Source organism: Rhinoraja longicauda, chromosome 29, assembly GCF_053455715.1.
Source record: "Rhinoraja longicauda isolate Sanriku21f chromosome 29, sRhiLon1.1, whole genome shotgun sequence".
Lineage (NCBI taxonomy): Eukaryota > Metazoa > Chordata > Chondrichthyes > Rajiformes > Arhynchobatidae > Rhinoraja > Rhinoraja longicauda.
This window is the reverse complement of record NC_135981.1, coordinates 4,216,550-4,239,553: the sequence shown is the minus strand read 5'-3', so window position 1 is coordinate 4,239,553 and position 23,004 is coordinate 4,216,550. Positions and strand designations below refer to the sequence as shown.

At 47.1% G+C, this 23,004-nt stretch overlaps 1 protein-coding gene across 2 annotated transcripts; it reads left to right on the top strand.

The window, feature by feature from the left end:
* The first annotated feature begins 1,954 nt into the window (after nucleotides 1-1,954).
* On the top strand, nucleotides 1,955-21,235 carry cwc25 (CWC25 spliceosome associated protein). Of its 2 annotated transcripts, XM_078424539.1 has the most exons (10): nucleotides 1,955-2,026; nucleotides 5,237-5,409; nucleotides 7,371-7,607; nucleotides 8,602-8,671; nucleotides 9,035-9,144; nucleotides 11,840-11,909; nucleotides 12,961-13,181; nucleotides 14,447-14,533; nucleotides 15,590-15,751; nucleotides 18,521-21,235. In XM_078424539.1, the coding sequence occupies exons 1-10, from the start codon at nucleotides 2,009-2,011 to the stop codon at nucleotides 18,633-18,635; spliced, it is 1,263 nt and encodes a 420-aa protein (XP_078280665.1). In that variant the 5' UTR covers nucleotides 1,955-2,008; the 3' UTR covers nucleotides 18,636-21,235. The 2 variants fall into 2 exon arrangements, with proteins under 2 accessions (XP_078280665.1, XP_078280666.1); XM_078424540.1 differs by lacking the exon at nucleotides 14,447-14,533.
* The last annotated feature ends 1,769 nt before the right edge of the window (nucleotides 21,236-23,004 follow it).

Genomic DNA, 23,004 nt, shown 5'->3' with positions numbered 1-23,004 from the left:
GCGGAGGCCATTCGGCCCTTCGAGCCAACACCACCATTTAATGTGATCATGGCTGATCATTCTCAATCAGTACCCCGTTCCTGCCTTCTCCCCATACCCCCTGACTCCGCTATCCTTAAGAGCTCTATCCAGCTCTCTCTTGAATGCATTCAGAGAATTGGCCTCCACTGCCTTCTGAGGCAGAGAATTCCACAGATTCACAACTCTCTGACTGAAAAAGTTTTTCCTCATTTCAGTTCTAAATGGCCTACCCCTTATTCTTAAACTGTGGCCCCTTGTTCTGGACTCCCCCAACATTGGGAACATGTTTCCTGCCTCTAACGTGTCCAACCCCTTAATAATCTTATACGTTTCGATAAGATCTCCTTCATGTTGTGTCTTCATGTTGAGTCACAGAACATAGGACAGTACACCACAGGAGCAGGGCCCTTCTGGTTGCAATGTATATGTCGAACATGATGCCCAGTTAAGATGGAGAAATAAGGAACTGCAGATGCTGGGATTGCAAACCAAGACACAAAGTGTTGAGATTAGTTTAGAGATACAGCGCGGAGTCAGGCCCTTCAGCCCATCGAGGTCGCGCCAACCAGCAATCCCCGTACACAAGCACTAACCTGCACAATAGGGACAGTTTCCAATCTTTATCAAAGCCAATTAATCTACAAACCTTTCTGCAGTGTGGGAGGAAACCGGAGCACCAGGGAAACACCCATTCAGTCACGGGGAGAACGTAAAAAACTCTGTACAGACAGCACCCGTGGTCTGACGCTGTGAGGCAGCAACTCTACTGCTGCGCCACAGTGCCGCCCACCCTTATAGTGCTAGTTAGGCAGATGAGATGCTGCCTGACCCGCCGAGTTACTTCAGCACTTTGTGCATGTGATCCATATCCTTCCACTCCCTGCATATCTGTATGCCTATCTAAAAGCCTTAGAGGCAGGAAACATGTTCCCAATGTTGGGGGAGTCCAGAACCAGGGGCCACAGTTTAAGAATAAGGGGTTAGGCCATTTAGAACGGAGACGAGGAAAAACTTTTTCAGTCAGAGTTGTAAATCTGTGGAATTCTCTGCCTCAGAAGGCAGTGGAGGCCAATTCTCTGAATGCATTCAAGAGAGAGCTAGATAGAGCTCTTAATGATAGCGGAGTCAGGGAGTATGGGGAGAAGGCAGGAACGGGGTACTGATTGGGAATGATCAGCCATGATCACATTGAATGGCGGTGCTGGCTCAAAGGGCCGAATGGCCTACTCCTGCACTTATTGTCTATTGTCTATTTAATGCCACAATCGTATCTGACTTCACCACCAGCTCTGGCAACGTGTCCCAGGCCCCCACCACTCTCTGTGTAAAAAACTCTGTGTTACCCCGCGCATCTCCTTTAAACCGGGGTGAACTGAAGGGCCTGTACCTGTTCTGTTTTTCACTGTACCTCAGTACACGTAACAATAAAAAATCAATAACCAATACCCACAAGATGTAAGCTGGCAGCAAAGTTGACGTGACTGTGTCTTTTTATGATGCCACGTTAAACTAATCTCCTCTGCCTGCACGTGATGCATATCCCTCCATTCCCTTGATTAGTATGGGTGTCAGGGGTTATGGGGAGAAGGCAGGTGAGTGTACTTAGGAGGGAGAGATAGATCAGGCATGATTGAATGCAGGAGCTGGTCCTCCGGCAGCAGGGGGCAGCAGCGGGAGCTGATCATCCGGCCGCAGGGGGCAGCAGCGGGAGCTGGTCCTCCGGCCGCAGGGGGCAGTAGCTGGTCCTCCGGCCGTAAGGGGCAGCAGCGGGAGCTGGTCCTCCGGCCGCAGGGGCGATAGCGGGTGCTGGACCTCCGGCCGCAGGGGGCGGTAGCGGGAGCTGGTCCTTCGGGCGGGAGCTGGACCTCCGGCTGCAGGGGGCGGTAGCGGGAGCTGGTCCTCCGGGCGGTAGCTGGACCTCCGGCCGCAGGGGGCAGCAGCGGCGGCTGGCGGTGACGCTGACGCTGACGCTGGGCCGGGGGCAGCGATGGGCGGCGGGGATCTGGTGAGTGAGTGTCGGACACAGCAGGCCCGGGGAGCGGGAGGGCATTGAGGCCCAGTGGATGTTGTGGGGTGGATGGAGGAGTAGAGGTTAAAGGGAGAGGGGGAGGGCTACTACGTGAGGGGTGGATGGAGGCGGAGGGGGAAAAATTATCAGAGGAGAGGGGGAGAGGAGGAGGGGTAGAGGGGAGTGGAGGAGGAGGGAAGGAGTGGAGAGGGAGAGGAGGAAGGGGAGAGTGGGAGAGGAGTGGAGGGGTAGAGGTGGAGTGGAGGGGTAGAGGAGGAAGGGGAGAGGGGGGGAGGAGTGGAGGGGTAGAGGTGGAGTGGAGGGGTAGAGGAGGAAGGGGAGAGGGGGGGAGAGTGGGAGAGGAGAAGGGGGAGGGAAGTGGAAGGGAGTGGAGGAGGAAGAGTAGAGGGGAGAGAAGAGGAGCAGAGGGGGGAGGAGGGAAGGAGGGGGAGAGGAGAGTAGAGGGGGAGGAGGAGGGAAGGAGTGGAGAGGAGGCAAGTGGAGGGGAAGGATAGAGGGGGAGGAGAGGAGGAAGGAAGGAATGGAGGGGGAGAGGGGAGATGGCGGGCAGGGGGAGGGGAGCAGTTGTGTCCTGTTGTGCCAGCTGTGTGATGTCAAAGTCACCAAGTGCTGTCATGAGCTGTCACCTGTGAGGGGATGGGAGCTGATTATTTTCGTTGAGAGTTTTTCCAATCGTGTTTATCAGTAAGGATAGACACAGAGCGCTGGAGTATCTCAGCGGGTCAGGCAGCATCTCTGGAGAACATGGATAGGTGACGGTTCGGGTCGCTCAAGGACTTTGGAGGTTACGCAGACGTTTGATAAAGCACAGCCAGACACACACTGAAGACTAATGTCAAGCATTAACTCCACTCCTACTCTCCTCTTTTGTATCAAAGTGTTATGGGTTGTTTTCAAGCACAGTACAGACCCTTGCGTTCCCTCTCTGCCCCGTCCCCACCCTAGCCCTCCAATTAGTTTCACTGTCCTCCTGATTAATTTTTCTGTTTGTATGCCTCGTTGTCAGCTTCCCTTCAGTCAACATTGAACTATTGTCCATTTCCTTGATCAACGTCTGCTTTGATCTGTCCTTTTCACACCTTACATGCTCTTTGTACCCTTCCATATCTTTAGTTTCCCTCTCCCCTTACTCCCAATCTGAAGAAGGGTCTCGACCCGAAACATCACCCATTCCTTGTCTCCAGAGATGCTGCCTGTCCCGCTGAGTTGCTCAATCGTCTTGTGCCTATCTTTGGTGTTAACCAGCATCTGCAGTTCCTTCCTACACAGTACAGGGATTGCCACTTTTATCTTGCATTGTTGGAAAGATAAAAAGTAAATGTACGGATATTACATTTACAAAACTTTTATAAAACGCATGTTATAGGTCATAACAGGAGAATTGCATTCGATACGATAGAACTTTATTTATCCCAGGAGGGAAATTGATCTGCCAACAGTCATAAAAACACAAAATACATAAAACACACAGTTTTTTGGGCAGCACTTTGGGAAGCCATCGTATACAGCATATAATCCTCCAACACTTTCCCCACCTCCAACGGGATCCCACTACTGGCCACATCTTCCCATCTCGTCCCCTTTCTGCTTTCAGCAGAGACTGTTCCCTCCACAACTCCCTGGCCAACTCGTCCCTTCCCACCCAAACCACCCCCTCCCCAGGTACTTTCCCCTGCAACTGCAGGAGATGCAACACCTGTTTCTTAACCTCCCCCCTCGACTCCATCGGAGGACCCCGACAGTCTTTTCAGGTGAGGCAGAGGTTCACCTGCACCTCCTCCAACCTCATCTACTGTATCCGCTATTCCAGGTGACAACTTCTGTACATCGACGAGACCAAGCACAGGCTCGGCGATCGTTTCGCTGGACAGCTCCGCTCGGTCCGCCTCAACCTACCTGATCTCCCGGCTGCTCAGCACTTTAACTCCCCCTCACATTCCAATCTGACCTTTCTGCCCTGACCTCATATCCCAGCGGTATGAACATTGACTTCTCTAACTTCAAATAGTCCTTGCTTTCCTTCTGTCTCTATCCCTTCCCATTTCCCAGTCTTACAGTCTCCGACTACATACTATCTCTGTCTCGCCCACTCCCCTGACATTAATCTGAAGAAGGGGTCTCGACACGAAACGTCACCCATTCCTTTTCTCCAGAGATGCTGCCTGTCCCGCTGAGTTACTCCAGCATTTTGTGTCTACATTTGGGAAGATATAATGGCCCTAACGAGAGCGCAGGAAAGCTTTCCTGCTTTTCCCAAATAATTTTGTTTGAAACGCTAACATTCTTTTCAGCAGAATGTATAGTTTAGTTTATTATTGTCAACCTGTGCTGAGGTACAGTGAAAAGTTTTTTTATTGCATGATATCCAGTCAGCACAAAGACCATGCATGATTACAATCAAGCCAAGTTGGTGTATAGCTACAGGATAAGGGAATGTCATTTAGTGCAATATAAAGTCCGATTAAAGATAGTTCGAGGGTTTCCAGTGAGGTAGATGTTAGGTCAGGACTGCACTCTAGTTGGTGATAGGATGGTTCGGTTGCCTGAGAACAGCTGGGAAGAAACTGTCCCTGAATCTGGAGGTGTGCGTTTCCGCACTTCTGTGCCTCTTGCCTGATGGGAGAGGGGAGTAGAGGGAGTGACTGGGGTAGACTGGTCCTTGGTTATGCTGCTGGCCTTGCCGAGGCAGCGCAAAGTGGCGGCACGGTGGCGCAGCGGTAGAGTTGCTGCCTTACAACGAATGCAGCGCCGGAGACTCGGGTTCGATCCTGTCTACAGGCGCCGTCTGTACGGAGTTTGTATGTTCTCCCCGTGACCTGCGTGGGTTTTTTCCGAGATCTTCGGTTTCCTCCCACACTCCAAAGACGTACAAGTATATAGGTTAATTGACTGGGTAAATGTAAAAATTGTCCCTAGTGTGTGTAGGATAATGTTAATGTGCGGGGATCGCTGGGCGGCACGGACTCGGTGGGCCGAAGGGCCTGTTTCCGCGCTGTATCTCTAAATCTAAAAAAAAAAAGATCTAAAAAGTGTAGATGGTGTCAGTGGAAGGGAGGTTGGTTTGCGTGATGGTCTGGGCTGCGTCCGCAACTCTCTAAGTTCTTGCACACTTACCCTTGTTGATCTTTTTCTTCTGAATGATATGACGTATTTCAAAGTGAACTCTCCTTCGTCTGTCACTTGCAGAATCTAAAGAAGAGCTGGCACCCACAGACCTTGAAAAATGTTGAACGGGTGTGGAAGGCGGAGCAGAAACATGAAGCGGAAAAGAAAAAGATTGAGGAGCTTCAGCGGGAGCTCCGCGAGGAGCGAGCGCGGGAAGAGATGCAGCGGTTGGCGGAGGATAGCGGCGCCATGAAGTGAGTCACCGGCGCCCTGGCCGTTTGCTTCCTGACTGCAAAATGGAGGTCGCGAGGAAAGCGAGAAGCAGTGATGATAAACACAAATGCTGGTGTAACTCAGCAGGTCAGGCAGCATCTCTGGATAAAAAGGAATAGGTGACATTTTGGGCCGAGACCCTCTTCAGATTGAGGGTCAGGGGAGAGGAAAACTAGAAGCATGTCTGAAGAAGGTTATCAACCCCGAATCGTCACCTGTTTCTATTCTCCAGAGATGCTGCCTGTCCCGCTGAGTTACTCCAGCATTTGGTGTCTATCTTCAGTGTAAACCAGCATCTGCAGCCGTAGAAATTAGAAACGTTATCGGGCCTGTGAAAGAAGATCTGTGCACAATATCGCCTATTTTGCTTTACCCTCAAACTCCCTTTTCAATAAACGGCTATCTTACAGTATTTTAAATTTATTTATAAAACACGATTTTTAATCTCAGTTTCAGATTATGTTCTAGAATGTTCTAGATCCTGACGAGTGAAGTCGATTTCCTTTCGCGCCTCCCTGTATCTATAGTGTGGGAATAATCTGCAGACGCTGTTTAACAACGAAGATAGACACAAAATGCTGCAGTAACTTGGCAGGTCAGGCAGCATCTCTGGAGTGAGAGGATGGGTGATGTTTTGGATCGGAACCCTTGCTCGGACTCAGCAGTCTGAAGATGGGTTCCAACCGGAAACACCACCCATCTTTTTTTCTCCAGAGATGCTGCTTGACCCGCTGAGTTAATCCAGCACTTTGTATCTATCTTCCATAAATCTCTTGACAGTAATCTTTAAATTTAAGCCACAAGTTTCGACAGCACTATAAGCCATCTTGATTGTGGGTGAATGGATAAATACCCCATCAATCGAGCTTTGTGACCGCATCGTTATAAATTAGTTTGATATTTTTAAGCTCTATTTATTAATAGCTACGCTCCACTCATAATCTTTGGCTGGGTAAGTTACGCATCTTTTATGGAGAGAGTTTGCTGTTCTTTCTTTCCTCCACTCTAAATTGTATTATCAATAATTAATCTGTAGTTCCGAAAGACTGAAAAAATATTTAGACCTTTGGCAAATCTTGTGTCCTGGCTTATCATGAAGGGTTTCTGAGAAGATGCCTAAAATGCAAAAACTAAAGGCTAATCGAGATTTTTGTGCCTGTTGAGAAAGGAAAAGAAAGTTGCAGATACTGGAAAATAGACAATAGACAATAGGTGCAGGAGTAGGCCATTCGGCCCTTCGAGCCAGCACCACCATTCAATGTGATCATGGCAGATCATTCTCAATCAGTGCCCCGTTCCTGCCTTCTCCCCATACCCCCTGACTCCATTATCCTTAAGAGCTCTATCTAGCTCTCTCTTGAATGCATTCAGAGAATTGGCCTCCACTGCCTTCTGAGGCAGAGAATTCCACAGATTTACAACTCTCTGACTGAAAAAGTTTTTCCTCATCTCCGCTCTAAATGGCCTACCCCTTATTCTTAAACTGTGGCCCCTTGTTCTGGAAAGTGAGACAGGAGCTGAGTGGGATCTAATTTGATGGTTGTTTCACTATCGCATTTATCTACATATACTATATTGAGTAAATGTCCCTGTTTTATTTTAAATTCATTTTTTAAATATTCGTTCATGACATAATCTGGATTGGCTGCTTGTTCGTACATCGAAGATAGACACAAAATGTTGGAGTAACAGCGGGACAGGCAGCATCTCTGGAGGGAGGGAATGGGCGACGTTTCGGGTCGAGACCCTTCTTCAGACGTTTATTTTGATCGTATGATGCAATGGCACCTGTGGTGTATATAAGTTCCTAGCGGTCTTCTCTGTGTGAAAGTATAGATTGAGTTTATTTTGATTGTATGATACAGTTGCCCCCTCTCTGTCTAACTTCCTAGAGGTCTTCGCACTGTAAAGGTGTAATGTAAGGTCGGATTTTTGTCTGCAGAAAGAAATCGGACCGTCTCGACTGGATGTACCAAGGCCCCTGCTCCATGGTGAACAAGGAGGACTACTTGCTGGGCAGACCCATCGACAAGTACGCCACCGACAAGATGGTGGACGAGGAGTCTGGTCCTTCTTCAGACACTGGGCTGCTTCCCGGCTCCATTTTCACAGCCACAGGGGCTAACTCTGCCTTGGACATGGCTTCCAAAATCCGGGAGGATCCACTGTTTACAATCAGGTGGGAAAACCTGCTGACTTTCAGCAACTGATACTCAAGAGTAAGAACATGGAACAGTACAGCGCAGGAATGGGCCCTTCGGCCTGCAGTGTTTGTGCTGAACACAATGCTGTTAAACTGATCTAATCTGCCTGCACGTGATCCATATAACTATTCCTTGCACTTCCATGTGCATATCTAAAAGCCTCTTAAACGTCATTATCGTATCTGCCTTCACCGCCACTCTTGGCAAGGCGTTCCAGGCATCCACCACTCCCTGTGTAAAACAAAACTTGTCCTACACATTTCCTTTAGACTTCCCCACTCTCACCTTGTAACTATGCCCTGCAGTGTTTGACGTTTCCACCTTGGGGCAAAAAGGTTCTGACTATCTACCTTATCTAAGTCACGTACCAGAAGTTAGCTTGCTGGGAGAGAGATGGAGCCAGAAGATTCTGGAATCTTTCTGCTTGATCTGTGTTACGCTAGCCGTATACTGCTCCTTGCTCCAACAATATGATTATTATCACGTTTAACTTCTTTAGCAAAGGGATTTAAGGAAATCATCCACTGATCCATTGTATTGATGAAGTTCTGTTGCCTTTCATAGATTGATGATATCTATTGTTCTGCCCACCATGACAGCAACTTGTGTTAGCATAATGCATTGTGTTTGTACGGGTGTCGGGTTATGGGGAGAAGGCAGGAGAATGGGGTTAGGAGGGCGAGATAGATCAGCCATGATTGAATGGTGGAGTAGACTTGAAGGGCCGAGTGGCATAATTCCGCTCCTATCACTTATGAACTTACAGGGAAGGGATCTGGAAGGCATCCCATCCATAGTTCATAGGTGGCGAAAGTGTTTTCCTATCAGCCTCAAAATGCTGGGTGAATACAAGGCCAGACAACACCTGCCGCGCCCAATGTGATTATTAAAATACCTCGTCCTCCTTATGTTGACAGTAACGGAAGACGTTTACGGTATTGATTTTTATTGTTAAATTGGTGCTTGCAGGAAGCGTGAGGAAGCGAAGAAGAGAGAGACTTTAACTAATCCCATGAAAATGAAGATGATCAGAGAAATGGTGAGTTGGCCTTCGTCTCTAGCTGGTGGAGCTGCTGCCTCACGGGGCCAGAGACTCTGACTTGATCCTGAACTCGGGAACTGTCTGTGTGAAGTTTGCACGCTCTCACCGTGTCCGTGCGGGTTTCTGCCGGGTCCCAAAGACAATGCGGGTTTGTTGGTTAAATCTAAAAAATCTTTGCCGATGTAGTTTTACTTTGTGGAGTAAAGGTTTACTCCAAATTTATTTGGGTTCTTATTTAATGGGATCCACAGAGACCAGATGGTGCAGAGTCAGATGCATGATTTAAAATATATATATATATATATATATATGTATATTGTACAAACAGAAATAAGCGTGCAACTCTCTTTCTTTCAAAAGCTAAAAAAGAACCTGGATAAAACAGAAAAGAAGAAAAAGAAAGACAAGAAGAAGAAACACAAGAAACATCGGCACTCCAGTTCCAGTGACAATGGGCAGCATAAGGCAAAGTACAGTATATTAGCTGATAAGGTCGGCATCGCCTGCAGTATTGTGCCCAATCCTGGCTATCACACTGTGGAAAAGAACAAGGCTTTACATTGGGATGAGGGATATGGTTTAGATTTTCAGATTTAGAGATACAGCGCAGAAACAGGCCCTTCGGCCCACCGGGTCCGCGCCGCCCAGCGATCCCCGCACAGTAACACTATCCTACACACACTAGGGACAATTTTTACATTTGCCCAGCCAATTAACCTACATACCTGTACGTCTTTGGAGTGTGGGGTGAAACGGAAGATCTCGGAGAAAACCCACGCAGGTCACGGGGAGAACGTACAAACTCCGTACAGTACAGCGCCCGTAGTCAGGATCGACCCTGAGTCTCCGGCGCTGCATTCGCTGTAAGGCAGCAACTCTACCGCTGCGCCACCGTGCCGCCATGTTTAGAGATACAGCGTGGAAGCAGGCTCTTCGCCCCAGGGAGTGTTCGCCAACCATTAATAACCCATTCACTCTAGTTCTATATTCTCCTACATTCACACCCTACACACCAGGGCCAATTTACCTGCAACCCTGACTCTAAACTCGAAATGCTGGAGTAACTTAGTGAGTCAGGCAGCATCTCTGGAGAAAGTGGATTAGGTGACATTTCAGGTCGGGACCAGCATCTGCAGTTCCTTTTTATTACATTTAACCAAAAAACCATCACGGCTTTGGGGGGGGGGGGGGGAGGTAACTGGAACATCCGGAGAAAACCTATGCGGTCACGGGGAGAACGTACAAACTCCGCACAGACAGCACCCGTAGTCAGGATCAAACCCGGGTCTCTGGCGCTGTGAGACTGCAACTCTGCCACTGTGCCACCCCTATTCAATAAATGTCTGACCAGGGATTTGAACTCAGGACACCCTAAACATTAGAATTACACATTTCTCCCGAGTGAGAACCATACCTTTAAGCCAATAAGTCAACTTCAGTTATTCAGTTATGTTTGAAGACAGAAAAGTTAGTCAAACCTCAAAGGAAATAAGATTTGACAGAAGCGTTTAAAATTAAAATAAAAAATTAAATGTCCTACAGCATAACTATAGACGGATCATTCCCAGTGGCAGAAGGGTCAGTAATCAGAGAACAGATTAATTGGCTGATTGACAAATATTTCATTAGGCCTGAAAGGTGCTTCATAAATACAAGTCTTTAGTTTGATTGATTGATCCACCGAGTCCACGCCGACCATCAATCACCCGTTCACTCTAGTCTGTCCATTTCCTTCCACAAATGCTGTCTGACCCTCTGAGTTACTCCAGCATTTTGTTTTTCCTCAGGCTTCCTGCATCTGAAATCTCTTGTCACTCTCGCTCTGTTGTGTGTGATGTCCAATAACTGTCCTCAGTCAGCAGGATAAATGAGTGAAGACCGATTATCGAGACACTGTTGAAGCACTGTTTCGTGGGAGTTTTGCTGGGAGAAAATTGACTGCTACATTTCCTACATTACAACAGTGACTGCATTTTGTAAATACTTCATTAGCTATACTTTTTTGGCACTCCCTGGGCCCAAGCAATATGCTGTAGAAGTCCCAAGTTTTCTTTGCAGACATCGAATGTCAGGGTTAAAAAAATTCCATTAAAAACTTTGTCCTCATTGGTTATTCCCTGACAGGTATTAGATCATGCAGGTACAGCACATTATCTGAGAGAATATATTGGCCGAAGCCCCGTGATTGTCAAGTAATGTCTTATTTTCAAATTTATAAAAGGACACTGGATTGGAAGCGTAAAAGTCCAGTATCTAATTAGGCTTCTGATATAGAAATCAGGTGAACCGATTTTGAAATCCCCACAGAAGACGGACACAAAATGCTGGAGTAACTCAGTGGGACAGGAAGCATCTCTGGAGAGAAGGAACGGTTGACGTTTCGGACCGAGACCTGTGGTGATTTCAATAAGTAGTATAAGAAAGTAACTGCAGATGCTGGTACAAGTCAAAGGTATTTATTCACAAAATGCTGGAGTAACTCAGCAGGTCAGGCAGCATCTCAGGATTGACCCGAAACGTCACCCATTCCTTCTCTCCCGAGATGCTGCCTGACCTGCTGAGTTACTCCAGCATTTTGTGAATAAATATGGTGATTTCAAGATCTGTTCACCTGATTTTCATATCAGAAGCTGCAGAAAGGAACTGTAGGTGCTGGTTTACACCGAAGATGGACACAAAATGCTGGAGTAACTCAGCAGGGCAGGAAACATCTCTGGAGAAAAAGAATAGGTGAACGTTTCGGGTCGGAACCGTTCTTCAGAGTGAGAGTCAGGGGGGACGGCAACTAGAAGCATGAAAAGGTTCAAAACAAATCAAAGTCGGGCGAGGAAGAGGGAACGTTGGTGATGAAGAGGAGATTTTGTTGTTGTTGTTGTAGCTCCAGGTGTTATTTGCACTCCGGTCAATATTTACGATGCAGTCCGTGTGGGATGAATGGTCACGTGTGAGAGGTTTCACTGCCGACATTGCTGCATGTCATGTTTCTAACCAAGCCAGAGAAAGCTTGCTGTAGGATATGTAATGACCTGGGATATAGAGAGAGAGAGAGAAACTTGAAAGGATGTTAATTTTTCTTTAAAGTTCCGTTTTATTTGAAACTGTAACAATAAGTTTGTATTTCTTTACTCCGGAACAGAATCAACATATATTTTTTAACTATTGCAGACGGCGTGAAAAGAGTACAAGTCATTCACCCACGTCAGTCCAGAAGAAAATCCCTGGTTACGGTTTAAAGGTTTGTCTTCGTGTATCTTTGCTGTTTCTCAAATGCCTGGATTTTTCTCTTTAAGTGTGTTGCAAATCCAAGTAATTGCTCACAAAATGAAAAGCTTCCAAGTCTCTCATCGAAGAGTACTCACAACAATTTGTAGCTACCAGGTGTGTCATTATGGCAGGTTTTAAGTGAATGTATCCATAACTTAAAATTTAATGATCACTCTTGACTCTAACTGCGCATTTGTACGTAACTCAAGCTCTTTAATAACACACGGTAGTTGTGTTGGTTGTCATATTAAATGTATCAACAGCAGATTAAAGTATTAATCGCCAAACTAATTATCAGAGGCGTAGTTGTTGTTGCTTTTAGCAGTACGTTTGAAATCGTAGCCATTCCTTACACAAAGGTTTGGGTTATAGATGCAAGTTTAAGTTTAATACTGTCGCATGTACTGAGGTACAGTGAAAAAACTTTGTTTCGCATGCAATCAATTAGAACAGATAATACTATGCATATGTACAATCAAGCCAAACTCAAGTACAGTAGGTAGAGCAAAGGGAAAGATACAGAGTACGGATTATCATTCTCGGTATTATTGTGTGTCAGTTCTGGAATTACTGTAAATGTGTGCTCACTGAATATCAACTGTTTACCCATTGGCACCTTTTGTTACTATCTTAATCTTTCATAATGTTAAGCATATAAAATGTCCCCTGCTGAAGTTGCTTAGCATGTTTCACAGGAGTGGTTATTGCAATTGCATGGCACTTTATCCTTACTCAGTTTTAGGAATCTGCAGTTTCGTCTTTGTCCACAGACATAGCAACAGAATTAGGCCATTCAGCCCATTGAGTTCAATCATGGCCAATCTATCGTTCCCTCTCAACCCCATTCACCTGTCTTCTCCCCGTAATCTTTGACCACATTACTACGCAACCACCTGTAAAAATCCCCATTGATGTGGCCTCCACGGCCGCCTGTGACAATGAATTCCACAGATTCGCCCTTGCGTGTTCAATGGGAGGATGTTCCTTTCCGCCCTTCAGTGATCTTCCCATGTGCTCTCCAGATGAAAGATTCTCACAGGATTAAACAACCACCCGTTTCCCCATCCCCCGACCACGGTAAGGCGGCTCACAAAAGCAGGCCCAGGTCGAGGTCACGGTCAGGGAGCCACCCGCGATCAACAACGCAGCAGTCTCACAAACGCAACAAGCATGAGGATTCACGGGCTCGAAGATCCAGATCATCATCTCGATCCCCTCCGAGGCACACGAAGGCGCATTCACAGTGAGTACATCATCTATCCCACCTGCTTTGTTTAATTCTTCCTCTCCTGTAGCTGCTGAGGTGCTGCAGCGCACGTCAGTGGCTGCCAGGCTCTTCTCCCAAATGCCAGGCTTGACGGTAACCACTGTCACGGTGGCGCAGCAGACGAGTTGCTGCCTCCCAGCGCCAGAGACACGGGCTCCTGATCGCAGGTGCTGTCTGTGCGGAGTTTTGTACCTTCCCCCCGTGACTGCGTGGGTTTCCTCCCAAGTGCTCCGGTTTCCTCCCACGCTCCAAAGACGTGCAGGCTTGTTCCAACGCAGTGTCTCTCAGACTAAAACCGGTGCACCTGTGGAAACCCACGAGGTCACAGGGGGAACATGCAAACTCCACACAGACAGCACCCGAGGCCAGGATGGAACTCAGGTCCCTGGCGCTGTGAGGCAGCCACTGTGCTGCCCTCTAATTTCGGTTAAATGTTTTTTTTCAAACGAGAGACCCAGGTTCGATCCTGACTTCAGGTGCTGTCTGCGCGAAGTTTGTACATTTTTCCCTGTGACCGTGTGGGTTTTCTCTGAGTGCTCCGGTTTCCTCCCACACTCCAAAGATGTGCAAGTTTGTATCTTAATTGGCCTCTGCAAATTGTCCCTAGTGCGTAGGGCAGAACTAGCGAACTTGGTAGGCCGAAGGGCCTGTTGCCACGCTGTGTCTCTAACCAAACCTAACGTACAATTGTTTAATCGAGCCCTTCGTACCTGCCCGGTTTAATATTTCATCTGAAAGACTGCGTTTCGGACAGTGTCGCACTCCCTCAGCCCCGCAGTGAAGCAGCGGGCTGGGTTTTCATGTTGGAGTTCCTGGAATGGAGTATGAACCCTGGTTAATCTCACTTACAGGGGCAAGCACACACGCCGACCTACAATGGCTTGTGTTCCTAATACCTTCCCAGCCAAGTAGAGTAAGAAAATAACTGCAGATGCTGGTGCAAATCGTGGGTATTTATTCACAAAATGCTGTAGTAACTCAGCAGGTCAGGCAGCATCTCAGGAGAGAAGGAATGGGTGACTTTTCGGGTCGAGACCCTTGGCGGTGCTGGCTCGAAGGGCCAAATGGCCTCCTCCTGCACCTATTGTCTATTGTCGACCCGAAACGTCACCAATTCCTTCTCTCCTGAGATGCTGCCTGACCTGCTGAGTTACTACAGCATTTTGTGAATAAATACCCAGCCAAGTAGACGTCGGAAGAGCTGTAGAATGATCAGTTCTAACGAGAACTTATTTTTGAAGGTACTCTGACACGGGAAACACCCAAGCATGGAAATTATCTCCAAAGAGAGAAGGCTACCAAAGGAGGCCCCATTCCAGCCAGTCCAGGTATTTATCACTCCCGCTCCATGGAAATGGGGTGGGGAGATATTAAGGTTTGAAGCCATAAGGTACAATGGAATTAAAATAAACGATTGCTTTTCATTTTATTGTCCAGAACAAGGGGCCACAGTTTAAGAATAAGGGGTAGGCCATTTAGAACTGAGATGAGGAAAAACTTTTTCAGTCAGAGAGTTGTGAATCTGTGGAATTCTCTGCCTCAGAAGGCAGTGGAGGCCAATTCTCTGAATGCATTCAAGAGAGAGCTGGGTAGAGCTCTTAAGGATAGCGGAGTCAGGGGGTATGGGGAGAAGGCAAGAACGGGGTACTGATTGAGAATGATCAGCCATGATCACATTGAATGGCGGTGCTGGCTCGAAGGGCCAAATGGCCTCCTCCTGCACCTATTGTCTATTGTCTATCTTGTTGGCATGTGTAAAAGTTAGGGGGAAAATAAAAATATAAAACTGTTGACGTATCGAAATACGTCATCAAAATAATTAACAGGAAATGCCAGACTACCGAGGCAGCGGCAAATATAATTGAAGGTAGACACGAAATGCTGGAGTAACTCAGCGGGTCAGGCAGCATCCCTGGAGAGAAGGAATGGGTGACGTTTCGGGTCGAGATACCCCTACAAGCAATGAAATGCAGGTTCATAAGTTATAGGAGCAGAATTAGGCCATTCGGCCCGTCAAGTCTAATCCGCTATTTTATCACGCCCCATCTGTTTTTCCCTCTCGAAAACCAATCTACTGCCTTCTCCCCATAACCCCTGACAGCCGTAATAATCAGCCACTGCCTTAAAAATATCTATTGATAGCCGCCACAGCCGTCTGTGGCAATGAATTCCACAGATTCACCATCCTCTGATTAAAGAAATTGATCTTCATCTCCTTTCTGAAGGTACGTAATTTTATTCTGAGCCTGTGACCTCTGGTTCTAGACTCTCCCACTAGTGGAAACATCCTCTCCACATCCACTCTATCCAGGCCTTTCACTATTCGGTAAGTTTCAATGAGGTCTCCCCTCATCCTTCTAATGTATGTGTTTGGATTCCTGCAGCAAACTTTCAGCAGAGGAGCTGGAACGTAGACGCTTGGAGATGATGGAGAATGCGAAGTGGAGAGATAAAACCCGAGAGTGTAACATCAAGAGGTACAAAGAAGAGGAAGAAATGGAGCAAGAGCTTGAGAAAAGAGATACCAAGGAAGCAAAATTCATCCAGTAAGTAGATTCAAGATTCAATTTAATTGTCACATGTGCCAATTAAGGTACAGTGAAATCTGAGTTGCCATATAGCAATACTAAGTAAAAAGCAACAAGCACATAAAATAAAATTTAACATAGACATCCACCACAGCGGAATCCACATTCCTCACTGTGATGGAAGGTAATAAAGTTCAATCATCTTCCACTTTGTCCACCCGCGGTCGGGGCTGTTGAACCGTCCGCAGTCGCCGCTGCCGACTGTCCGATGTCCGAGCCCTCACGTCGGGACGATCGCTAAGTATTGTGCATGTTAGCGTCGCGATCTTCTTATGATTTTAGGAAGCCTTTTGCAGATGGTTCTTGTATTATACTTTCATAATGCCGGTTGGATGTAACATAACTGGTGAATTAGGGAATACTTCGTATCACACAAGTCGAATTGGTTATAATGCAATTTAGATCGGGAATTACAGGGGTGGTGGCGCAGCGGTAGAGTTGCTACCTTACAGCGCCAGAGACCCAGGTTCCATCCTGACTACGGGTCCTGTCTGTATGGAGCTTGTACGTTCTCCCCATGACGGCACGGTGGCGCAGCGGTAGAGTTGCTGCCTTACAGCGAATGCAGCGCCGGAGACTCAGGTTCGATGGAGACTCAGGTCCTGACTATGGGCGCCGTCTGTAAAGAGTTTGTGCGTTCTCCCCGTGACCTGCGTGGGTTTTCTCCGAGATCTTCAGTTTCCTCCCTCACTCCAAAGACGTGCAGGTATGTAGGTTAATTGACTGGGTAAATGTAAAAATTGTCCCTAGTGTGTGTAGGATAGTGTTAATGTGCGGGGATCGCTGGGCGGCGCGGACCCATTGGGCCGAAGGGCCTGTTTCCACGCTGTATCTCTAAATCTAAAAATCTTTTTTAAAATGAGCAGCGTGGCTTTTCTCTGGGAGCTGCGGTTTCCTTCCACACTCCAAAGGCTAATTGGCTACGGTAAAATTGTCACCTGTCCGTCGAGCATGCAGGATAGTATTAATGTGCGGTGATCGCTGGGTGGCACGCACTCGGTGGGCCGATGGGCCGATGGGCCTGTTTCTGCGCTGTATCTCTGAACTAAGGGAAACTAAACTAGATAACCATTCAAATGTTACTTTGGGAATTGACATGCAGAAAAAAGCTGTGTTCAGGGAAACTTTAGTCTGAAGAAGGGTCCCGACCCTTTTAGTCAGAGAGTTGTGAATCTGTGGAATTCTCTGCCTCAGAGGGCAGTGGAGGCCAATTCTCTGAATGCATTCAAGAGAGAGCTAGATAGAGCTCTTAAGGATAGCGGAGTCAGGGGGTATGGGGAGAAAGCAGGAACGGGGTACTGATTGAGAATGATCAGCCATGATCACATTGAATGGCGGTGCTGGCTCGAAAGGCCGAATTGCCTACTCCTGCACCTATTGTCTATTGTCTATTGTCATCCGACCATTTCCTCCTATAATACGATACAATACGATACGATAACACGTTATTCATCCCCGGAGGAAAATTGGGGCCTGACCCGCTGAGTTCCTCCAGCAGTGTGATTTTGACCCAGTATAATGCCTGTCCAGTTCCCACCTGCATACACACCAGCAGAGGCCAGTAGAGAGAGCAAACAAGGAAGGCAGCAGTAACAATACCGGAAATACTCAGCAGGTCAGACAGCATCTTAAAGGAACTCACCATCAGGATCCGAATGAGTGTCAGATTTATTACAGCAGATGAGTCCACTTGGCTTAAGTCAGCCTCTGGTGCAGCAGTAGAGTGTGGACCCAGGTCCCATCCTCAAGTCAAGTCAAGTCAATTTTATTTGTACAGCACATTTAAAAACAACCCACGTTGACCAAAGTGCTGTACATCAGTTCAGGTACTAAGAACGAACATACAATGGCACACAAACATAACAGCACATACATAAACAGTTCACAGCGCCCCCTCAGAGGGCCTCAAACGCTAGGGAGTAGAAATAGGTTTTGAGCCTGGACTTAAAGGAGTCGATGGAGGGGGCAGTTCTGATGGGGAGAGGGATGCTGTTCCACAGTCTAGGAGCTGCAACCGCAAAAGCGCGGTCACCCCTGAGCTTAAGCCTAGACCGCGGGATAGTCAGTAGCCCCAAGTCGGCCGACCTGAGGGACCTGGAGTTAGAGTGGTAGGTTAGAAGATTTTTAATAGGGGGGGGGGGGCAAGCCCGTTTAGGGCTTTGTATGTGAATAGGAGGAGCTTGAAGTTGATTCTGTACTGTACTGGGAGCCAGTGGAGAGAGGCCAGAATCGGGTTGATGTGGTCCCTTTTACGGGTACCCGTCAGGAGTCTGGCTGCGGCGTTTTGGACCAATTGCAGGCGGGACAGGGATGATTGGCTGATCCCAGTGTATAGGGAGTTGCAGTCGTCTAAGCGGGGGGAGATGAATGCATGGATGATTTTTTCAATGTCGTCAAATGGTTTGATTTTAGCTATGGTACGAAGCTGGAAGAAGCTGTCTGCATGGAGTTTGTCACTGCGTATTTGTGGGTTGTTCAAAAGAATTTCACTGTGCTGTGCACACGTGACAATATTAAACAATTGAACCACTGAGATTATTTAACTTGGTGCAGACATTGTGGGCCAAAGGGCCTGTTACTGTTCTCTGTTCTATCTATGCTGCACAAAGTTTTTGTGGATTTGCTGAAGGAAAAGATTTTTTTATTACAATTTGTATCTTGCCTAAATGTATTGGAGGATTTTGGTTTGACAATTTTTTAAATTTTTCATTGTTTGCTTTTTTCCAGAAAGATGAAGCTGCAAAGTGCGTCGACATCTTCGCTGGAAGACCGCATGAAACGCAACATTCATTCCTTCCAGCGGACACCGGCAGCTTTGGAGAAGAACTTCATGAAAAAGTGATTCGGGCTGTAAGTGTGAACCGACCGGAGTAGAGGTCCTGTCCGAAGGCGGTTCACCCACAAAATACAGCCGCTGCCACCTTTGCCTTTTCCTGAAGGAAAAATAATTTAGGAGCGAGAAATCGATATGACTCAGGGAAACCCCATTTCAAATGCTAATTGATTCTGAGCCCCTTCCCATTTCCCCCATCGACCGCCAAGCGCATCGAAAGATGCGCGTCCAGTTTTTTTTAAAGAGTGTCAGTACAAAACTGGAAATAAGTCGATAGAAATAGCAGACTTGTTCCTTGGAGACTGCCCCAGCCAGATCTCACGATTCCTTGGAGACTGCCCCACCAGATCTCACGATCCGCCCGTTATGTCTGGTTTGTTCATGGTCCGGAATAGCCCATCGGTGTTCAGATATCCCATGAAGGTGCTTGTCCCATTGAGGCGATCATTGTTGATCTGCAGAGATAAACCCAGAGTGGTTACATTTACATTGACATGTGGGGTAGAAGGAAGGCATTCGGCCCATCAAGTTTATGCCAGCCCTCCGAGCAATTCTATTTTTCCGCTAATTTTCCCTGTTCCACTATTCTCCACATTCCCATCCTTTCTAACACCCATGTATACCAGAGGCAAATTATCGGCCAATTGTCCTACAACCACGTGTTTTGGAGATGTGGGAGGAAACCAGAGCAATGGGGGAAGCCCAACCAGTCACAGGAGGAATGAACAAACTCCGCATAGCATCATCAGGCAGGATCGAACCTGGGTCACTTGAGCTTTGAGTAAACAACTCTACCAGCTGGCGACTTAACGGCACGGTGGCGCAGCGGTAGAGTCGCTGCCTTGGAGCGCTTGCAGCGCCGGAGACCCGGGTTCGATCCTGACTACGGGTGCTGTCTGTACAGAGCTTGTACGTTCTCCCCGTGACCTGCCTGGGTTTTCTACGAGATCTTTGGTTTCCTTCAACTTTCCAAAATTATACAGGTATGTGGGTAAATTGGCTTGGTAAATGTAAAAATTGTCCCTGGTGTGTGAATGATGGTGTTCATGTGTGGGGATCGCTGGTCGACACAGACCCGGTGGGCCGAAGGGCCTGTTTCCGTGCTGTCTCTCCAAACTAAACTGAAGCTGCTCCACTAGGCAACTGGGATCGGTTAGTAAATGCCGGTGTTTAAAATACAAGTGTGATGCAGGGAGATTCTCAACAAGTTTTTTATATCTTGTGAAAAGGAAATACTGGGGTCAGGCAGCATCTGTGGAGGGAGGGAGAGATGTTGAGCTTCCTGACGTTCTGATACATATCAGTTCTGATCTCTAGGACTTGAATATTTGGAGTGCTTCTCTGTTTATTGTTTGGTGTTTATTATCTGCAATTATTTTTGCTTGCCATTGTTCAGGTGTGGGCTAAAGGCGGTAATGAGTGAGGCGTGGGGTTTGTGAATCTCACTCTGGGTGGCTGACCTAAGCTGGTAACTACAAAGTAAATGTTGGCACAGTACAACTGAGTGGGAAAAGTCAGCATTGCAGTGTTACCAGGCGTCTTGAATACAGAAGGAGCTGGAATTGTGCTCCTCATATGGAATGATTAATGACGTGCATATGGATTCAGATGTGCATGTCCACCCCAGATTACCAACTCCCAACTTGCATACAACCTGTACATAGGCTGGAATACAAGCCGAGCATTTTCTGGAATTCTACGCTCCTGTTTCTCCACGCTAAGATTGAGGATTTGTGCAAAACTGTTATTATTTTTCATTCTCTCTCTCTCTTTCTCTCTCTCTCTTTCTCTCTCTTTCTCTCTCTCTTTCTCTCTCTCTTTCTCTCTCTCTTTCTCTCTCTCTGTCTCTGTCTCTCTCTCTCTCTCTCTCTCTCTCTCTCTCTCTCTCTCTCTCTCTCTCTCTCTCTCTCTCTCTCTCTCTCTCTCTCTCTCTCTCTCTCTGTGTCTCTCTCTCTGTCTCTCTCTCTCTCTCTCTTTCTCTCTCTCTTTCTCTTTCTCTGTCTCTCTCTCTCTCTCTCTCTCTCTCTCTCTCTCTCTCTCTCTCTCTCTCTCTCTCTCTCTCTCTCTGTCTCTCTCTCTTTTTTTGGTAGCTGAGCAGGATCTGCCTTTTCTTCCACTTGTAGAAATGCCACTGTCAGCATTTTCTTCCCACAGGTGCAGCTCTCATTTTCAAGCCGCCGTACTCAGCTGGGCGATTTATCCTGGGCTTTGTACTGCCGTCGCCTGAGGTGTGCACACAACTGCAACCCAGCAGAGATTAATGTAACGGTAGTCACCGGGTTCATCCCTCTCCTCACCCCTGCAGTTGCCCAGCGTGGTTGGGGTGGATTAATTAATGTGTTCGATTTCTCCGCCTGAATCCAGCGACTTCAGCGCAGAGAAACAGCTGAGTGTGGCTGGAAGGCAGCATTAGTTTTCTAATTACAGCTACACCAGGTCGCACACATTCACCAAGTGGCCCACAGGGAGGGCGCAGAGGGCTGAGTTTTCCAGAACATTCCTATGAGATTAGACACAAAGTGCTGGGGTAACTCAGCGGATAGGCAGCATCTCTGGAGAGAAGGAATGGGCGACGTTTCGGGTCGAAACCCTTCTTCAGACTGGTGTCAGGGGAGGGGGCGAAACCGCCCCCCTGACATCAGTCTGAAGAAGGGTCTCGACCCGAAACGTCACTCATTCCTTCTCTCCACAGATGCTGCCCGTCCCGCTGAGTTACTCCAGCATTTTGTGTCTTCGATTTAAACCAGCATCTGCAGTTCCTTCTTACAAACATTGTTATGAGAATCTCTTTCACCAACTTATATGTAGTGTAAATAATTATCAATTGTATTTTGGTTGCCAGAAGAGTATCTTGACATTCAGGCATTACACCTTTGATCTGTTTGCACAAATTAATCTGTAAATAACTTCCTGATTTATTTGATACTTTTTATTAAAGCTGATGTATAAAACTCAGTTTAAATTCCTGGGAAATTTGATGGCAACATTTCCAATGTCATAATTTTGTATATTTTAAGCAATAAAGTCATGTAAAAATTGTTTTTTTTTCCTTCTGTCTGATTGATCGGAAAATCGACATGGCAACAGGCCCTTCAGCCCACCAAATCCCTGCTGTCCCACTCATGATCACCCGTTCACACTTGTTGTTATCTCACTTTCACTCACTGCATAACAGGGGCAAATTTACAGAGGCCAATTAACCTACAAACCCGCACGCCTTTTGAGATGCGGGAGGATACTGGAAGAAACGTGATTGTGTAGAGAATGTGCAAACTCCACACTGACAGCACCCGAGATCAGGATCGAACCAAGATCTCCAGCACTGTAAGGTTCACTGTTATGTTCATTATGTTTTAGTCAATGGCAATGTATAATACAGCATGGAAATAGGTCCTTCGGCCCAACTCGCCCACGTTGGCCAACATGCCCCATCTACACTAGTCTCACCTGCCCGCATTAGACCCATATCCTTCTAAACCTATCCTATTCATATTCAAATGTTTTTTTGAATGTTGCGATAGTACCTGCCTTGTCTTTGCATATTCTAAAGAATGCTCTCAATCCAATCGTGTAGAGGTGTACAGAATCATGAGAGGAATAGATCGGGTAGATGCACAGCGTCTCTTGCCCAGTATAGGAGAATCGAGAACCAGTTTACATATTTTTAGGGTGAGGGGGAAAAGATTTCATAGGAACCTGAGGAGTGACATTTTCACACAAAGGGTGGTGGGTATATGGAACGAGCTACCGGAGGAGGAAGTTGAAGCAGGTACTATTACAATGTTTAAGAAACATTTAGACAGTTACATGGATGGGACAGGTTTAGAGGGGTATGGGCCAAACGCAGGCAAGTGGGACTAGTGTAGATGGGACATGTCGGTCGGTGTGGACAAGTTGGGCCGAAGGGCCTGTTTCCACGCTGTCTGACTCTACAAACCTTTAGTGTGCAGCAGGCAATTAAGGTTTTGCCTAGACCCGCCGGGCAGGAACCTGATTTATTTGATTAGTACTTTCATTTGTGTGACTCGAGTTAATAACATTGGCCGGTCATGGTGATTGTTGTTCCCTGTTGTAAAAGGAAAAAGAAGACCCTGATTTATATACTCTTCTTCCATGACTTAAGGACTTCCCAAAGCATTTTTTACAACCAGTTAAATGCTTTATTATGTGATCGCTGTTGGAATGCAAGCTCCCACAAACAGCCATGTGATAGTGGCCAGTTCATGTGACTCTGATGTTGATTGGGAGCTACATATTAGTTTGGAGATGCAGCGCGGAAACAGGCCCTTCGGCCCACCGGGTCCGCGCCGCCCAGCGATCCCCGCACATTAACACTATCCCACACACCAGGGACAATTTTTACATTTACCAAATCTAT